Source organism: Fukomys damarensis, unplaced genomic scaffold, assembly GCF_012274545.1.
Source record: "Fukomys damarensis isolate Sample0158 unplaced genomic scaffold, DMR_v1.0_HiC HiC_scaffold_25, whole genome shotgun sequence".
Taxonomy (NCBI): domain Eukaryota; kingdom Metazoa; phylum Chordata; class Mammalia; order Rodentia; family Bathyergidae; genus Fukomys; species Fukomys damarensis.
The window spans coordinates 21,138,869-21,144,868 of NW_022900937.1; the positions used below are offsets into that span (position 1 = coordinate 21,138,869).

Below are 6,000 nucleotides of genomic sequence, written 5' to 3' on the forward strand. Positions count from 1 at the left end.
CCAGAGAGAGATTGTGAGTCCCTGGCAGGACCTGATGATTAGTCCCAAAGGTTTCCAAAGTTAGCCTAGACTAGAAATAGAATGTTTTTTGGATATGAGTAAGTGATTCTCCCTCATTAATGACCCCTAAATAGTGACTAACCCTAAATAGTGTATTTATCCACATAGAGATCATTACTAGAGAAACACCCACTCTCATAGAACTTTGACATTAGAAAGAATAGTGTAATTAGAGAATTAGAAGCAATATAATTTATTCTGATTTAAAAATTTTTAATGCCAAGAATAATTTATATTTTATTAAAATACCTAAAAAATAGCCACTCATGTAATTTTGATTATATAATAATGTACTTTACATTTCTACTTCTCTTTGTAAAAGAGAGAATAATATTGATTAAGGTAGAATTAAATTTAATTATGAACATGAAGAAAAGATGGAGTAGTGGCCTGCATTGGCCACTAGGTGACTACATTGGACCAAATAAGTTGGATATTGGCTACAAGGATTTAGGGAGCAGCATCCTCATTAACTGTGAAGGTCCAAGGTCCAGAGGGTCAGTCTGCAGTGATTCGTGTGTATAAAATGTTTATGAATTATGAGTTGATTTTTTAGAAGATGCTTGTCTAATACATTGCATTAATACATTACATCTAATACAATATTACATTAATATTAGGTAATATTAAAAATGATTTTTCAAAAGATCCAAAATTTAGCTTTATGAGGGTTTTTTCAACTTCAGCTCCATTGACATTTTGAGCCATATAATTCTTTGTTGTTGGGGCTTTCTTGTGTATGGACATATCCTTCTAAGATGCCTAGCAACATCCCTGGTCGCTACATACTAGATGCCAGTAGCCCCCCCTCCACCAGTTCTGATAACCAGAAATATCTCCAGATATTGCCAAACATTCCATAGGAACAAAATGGCCCTTACATGAGAATTATGAATTATACAGTACAGACAAATTGATGCTATTTAAAATGCAAGGATTTCTATTCTATAAAATACGGTCAGATATTAATCTAAGTCCTCTTAGTACTTTGTTGGTTTCTATAGGAATGAACCTTCACAAGACATTCTGGAGGTGAGTTATTCTTTGTGGGGAGAAAACTGCCATAAATTTAGAATGAATAGGAGCATCCCTGCTAATCCAGGGAGCATTCCTTCTCCCAAGGAAAAAGCTATGAACGGCACCCTGGCTTACCTTGGCCACTTCACTAAAATCAGTCCTGGGCCAGGGATTTGGCTTACAGTTCTACTAACTGCCTCCCAAGTGCAAGGGCCTGAGTTAGATCCCTGGTACCCAAAAAATAAAAATAAAATAATAAAATAAAATCAGTACCTCTTGTTGACACTAGGGAAGTTTTCCCTTCATAACATTCTGATTTAAGAAAGTATGAGGTTTCTTTAAAAAAAAATCATTAAGGTACCTCAAGCATGATTCTGAGGAAACACAGTTTACAAGTTGGAACAAACTCATTGCACATCCTACCCATCAGCTATGTTGTATATTGTACATCTTCATTCTAATTAGGCTCAAGGGTGAAGGAGAAACCGCAGTGGAAACCCTACTCCCTACAGACCAAGAAAATGTCCTTTCCTCAGCCTGAAGAGTATTCCATCGAGCTAAGAAATGCTGTCATGTCTGAGCCCTGTCCATTGTTTCTCTTCAGGTGACCCAGAACGATATGATAATGGCTGAAAGGCTCTTTGGAATCCTAGCACATGTAGCATCCTCTGAGTTACCTCAGTACCGTCTGATTTCAATTCTGGGGGATGCCAGGTAATTTTTATAGATTTTATCGATTACTCCTACACTAGAAAAAGTAATGAATTTCACATTCCTCTCATCCATGCCTTTGACTCATTCTGCAGACGTATATCCTAGACTTATTTTGAGGCTGGTCCTACTCAAAGTTTAAGGATATAAAGATGAATAAGACAAAGCCCTTGTTTTTGTGTGGCTTATAGTCTAGTAAATTAAACATATACCATAAATAATTAAAATACAACCTTTCAGGTGCTATAGAAAAGGACTATAGGAGCACAGGAGAGACTAACTGAAATTAACAAAATCGATGGGAATATATGTATTAAACTATATGTATTAAAAATTTAAGAGCTGCCATTAGAAAAAAACATTAAATGTGTTTTCTAAACTACCAAAAAGTAAAGGAAAAATAATCCTAATCAACACAAATCGAGAAAGAAAGAAAAAAGCATGTGAGTTTTATAATGAATATTAATGAATGAAATTCTGTCATTATAGATTAAAAATCATCAGATTATATTAAAAATTAAGTTACTTCTTGTTTTTGAGAAACCCCTAACGGTTGAAAACAAATTGATGGAAAATATATGAGAAAATGCTAAATAAATAAATATGGAAAAATTAATATTAGTGACAGGAGAATTGATAATACTAAAAACTGACAGTCTCCCAGTAGCTATGAAACAATATAACCAAGATGACAGCTTTTAAATATACCAACACATAGAAATGTATATTGACGGATTCAGCTTTTGTAGTAGACATTAATATAGTTCTTTTATCAATTGGACCAAATAAACCAAAATAAGAAACAATATGAAGGATTTAAATAATATGCTATATCAAATAAATATGCTTAAAATCTTGGTCCCAGAACTTTCTGCCCAGTTTAGGAAATATCTATCTATCTATCTATCTATCTATCTATCTATCTATCTATATCCTTAGCATGAGGGAAGCCCTGAGTTCAATTGTTGAGAGAGCCAAAAGCAGTGTTTAGTTGGAAATGGAAAAACAAAACAAACCAAAAACAAGATAACAAGATTTTTTTTTCCAAAAAAACCAAAATACAAGGGACTCTAACCTTTAAAAAGAAGCCATTTTAAGGCCAGGGATTTAGCTCAGTGGTTCTGCCACCTGCCTCGCAAGCTCAAGGTCCCAAATTCGATCCCCAGTACCACAAAAAGAAAAAAAAAAAAGGAGGCCATTTCACCTTAATCAAAGCTATAAATGTGCAAATTTTTAAATAAAGGGATAACTGTGTAGAAAGACTGTAAGCTTGATGATATAAACATGGTAAGATAGGGTTCTTATACACTGTTGGCAGTAATGAAAGTTGCTGCAATTCTTTTTCATGACAATTTGACAATACCTAACAAATTCAACAGACTTGTTTTGTTTTTGTACCAGGAATTGAACTCAGGACCTTCCACTTGCAAGGCAGGTAGCAGCACCACTAAGCTAAATCCCCAGCCCTAAAGTTCCTTTTCACTTACCAGTTTTACTGGAAGGAAATTTGTTTTATGGGTAACTTTTTTACATGAGCCCCAAAATTCTTTGTGTCCAAGGATTTTTATTGCAACCAGTGTTTATAATAACAAAAGTATAAAAACTCACTAAATGTCCATCCATACAATAAGGGCAATTACTTGGAGCTCTAAAAATAATTGGAAACTCTCATTTAAGAAAATAAAATGCCCAGTAGTGAATGTAACTGTACTGTCTACCTAGAATGTACCAATAAATTAAATTTTAAAAAAAGAAAATAAAACATCTCTCAGAAAATAAAAATATGAGGTATAAAATAATTGTATAATATACTGCAATTGTAAGAAATGGGATATATGTTTCAGATATGTGCCTGTGCAATTTAAAAATGTATGATTTAAAACTTACAAGTACTGAACAGGAAATACTAACATGAAAGTGTAGAGATGTTTACTTTGTACTTTGTATATTTCTTAGAATCTCTTTTTAGATTTTGTTCTGTTTTGGTTTTGTTCTTTCTTTGTATTCCTTTTTAAAAAGAATTTTTAAAAACCTGTAACTCTCTTTTGAAATAAAGAAGAGATTAAAGTTGAAATAATAAGTTATATAAAAATGTATTTGACAACTAGAATACTATATGTCAAAACCTCTGGGATGTAGCCAAAACTGTACTGAAAGTAAATTGGACATCTTTAATGTACTTATTAGAAAACAAGAAAGATTAGAAAGTAATGAAAGATGCTTTCACTGTGAGAAGCTAAAAACTTTTTTTAAAAAAAGTAAACGAAAATAGAAATTCATGAAGCTAACAACAACTTTTAAAGAAGTAAGAAATTGAAAATAAAATAGATGCCCATTAAAGGCAAAAATTTACTTTCCAGGTAATCCAAATGCTCAACTATTGAATTACTAGAGTTAATGAGGACATGGAGCAATGAGGTCAGATAATACACAGATAATAGATGAACCCTCTCCTAGTGCCTGCGTGGCCTTCCTGGTAACCTAGTACTCATCCTGCAGCTACCTAGGAACCCCAGTCTCCTGTCATCTCATTAGCATAAAAAGATACTCATCGCTTTTGTGATTTCTGATTTTTAGGAGTTTGTTGCCATGAAATGGGGGGGGCGGTAGGTAGGAAAGGAGGGGAAAATAAAAGGACTAGAATATATCCAGTAATATCACAGAGGCTGGGTTTGGCCTGGAGGCATTTCGGGGAAATAAATTTTGATTTTGCTGTCCTCACACAACAAGAATAATGGCAGCCAAAGCCCAGGACCCCATCTAAAATGAATGTAACTTGAAATCTTCCCAAGATTCAGCCAATATCCCAGGGGCTACACCATTAGCAAAAGGTGTGTCAGAAATAAGCATAATCTTACCCCCACTCTCAGTATTTTTCAAGGGAGGTTGCCTTGGTGTGAGTAGAAAAGGAGAAAGTTGTCCCTAAAAGGACAGAAACAAAAGAAAGCCCTCACAGAGATTTGCAGCCTGAATTCATAACACTTAGGTAATTTAAAATGAAGATTTAAATGTTACTGTTTCTAGATTTCTGGAAATAGCAAATGTTCCTCCTCTCTGGAGGAAATCACTTTCACATAGTCTCAGAGAAGGCCCATGGATAATTCTTTAGAACAGTGACCAGCCACGTGTGGTGGCAACATGCCTATAATCCCAGCACACTGGGAGAAGGATAAAAAATTTGAGCCCAGTGTGGGCAACTTTAATTGATTTGTTTTGTACACAAATTATTTAATTTTTGTACTGATGTTTTTGAGATAGAGGTTTTTGTTTTTAGAAATGCTTGATGCACATTTATATTGATGACTGATAATTATAGAACAAAAAATTTGAGTTGAATAGCTTAATTAGAAAAATTGGGGTACCAAACTGAGCTCAAATAAATAATAAACTTTGTTCAATAAAGCATGTGCTTCCCTATAAAGTTAACAAAAATGGGTACATTTTAATAAATCAGATAAATAATTTTCTAAATCTCTTTACTGTTTTTCTACAGGAAAAAGGAGTTTCGGTATCTACTAGAAACTAAAGGGAAAAAACCTGGTATTGTCAATGAGGAAAATAATGACAGCAAAAGACTTGTAGGAGAAAACACAAATCGTGCTACACTAAATTATACCACAAGGGAATTTTATAACGAAAAGTTAGAGGTAAAATACCTTTAATCTTTGGAACCCAGTACCTGAATGTTTCCCACACGGCTTGGGACTTGGCGGTTGTACCTTCTGCTCTTCTTGCTCATAGAGCTGGGGCATGCACCAAGGAACTAGGAAGAAATAGAGCAGGGAGGAGAAGAAGAGCCTATGGTTTTCGTATCTTTCTTTCAATAGGAAAAGATGTTCAAAAGAAATCTGTACCAAAAATCTAGACAAGGTAGCACCAAGGATCCTGTTCTATCTGGATTAAGCAAACAGATAAAAGTTGCGTGTCGGTGCCTCAGCAGCTCCTACCAAACCATCAAAAGACAGCAGAATCGCCATGTTTGTTACCTCATTGTGGACTCTTGATGTTTTAATTTACGTCTTTCATTTTATACCATTAACTCCTGCGTTCATAGTCATGTAATATGGTCTCTTTTGTTCCCAGTAGAGCTAGTTAGCCAGGAAAACTGGAACCAATCCTTTACATTTTTGCTGTGTGTAGAGGTTTGTTGGGGCCAATACAGTATTATGGTGTTGAGGAAGCGACAAAGATAGGAAGCCTGCAGTGCCTGCC

At 34.6% G+C, this 6,000-nt stretch overlaps 1 protein-coding gene across 5 annotated transcripts in view; it reads left to right on the forward strand.

Annotated features, from left to right (window-relative positions):
• The window catches only part of Lrrc49 (leucine rich repeat containing 49), a 136,301-nt gene that overhangs the window by 120,031 nt on the left and 10,270 nt on the right, over positions 1–6,000 (forward strand). For all 5 annotated transcript variants that reach the window (XM_033756001.1, XM_033756002.1, XM_019208033.2 and 2 more), the window contains 2 exons: positions 1,682–1,791; positions 5,282–5,435. In XM_033756001.1, the coding sequence (XP_033611892.1) occupies positions 1,682–1,791; positions 5,282–5,435 (264 nt within the window). The remainder of the gene's footprint in view (positions 1–1,681; positions 1,792–5,281; positions 5,436–6,000) is intronic.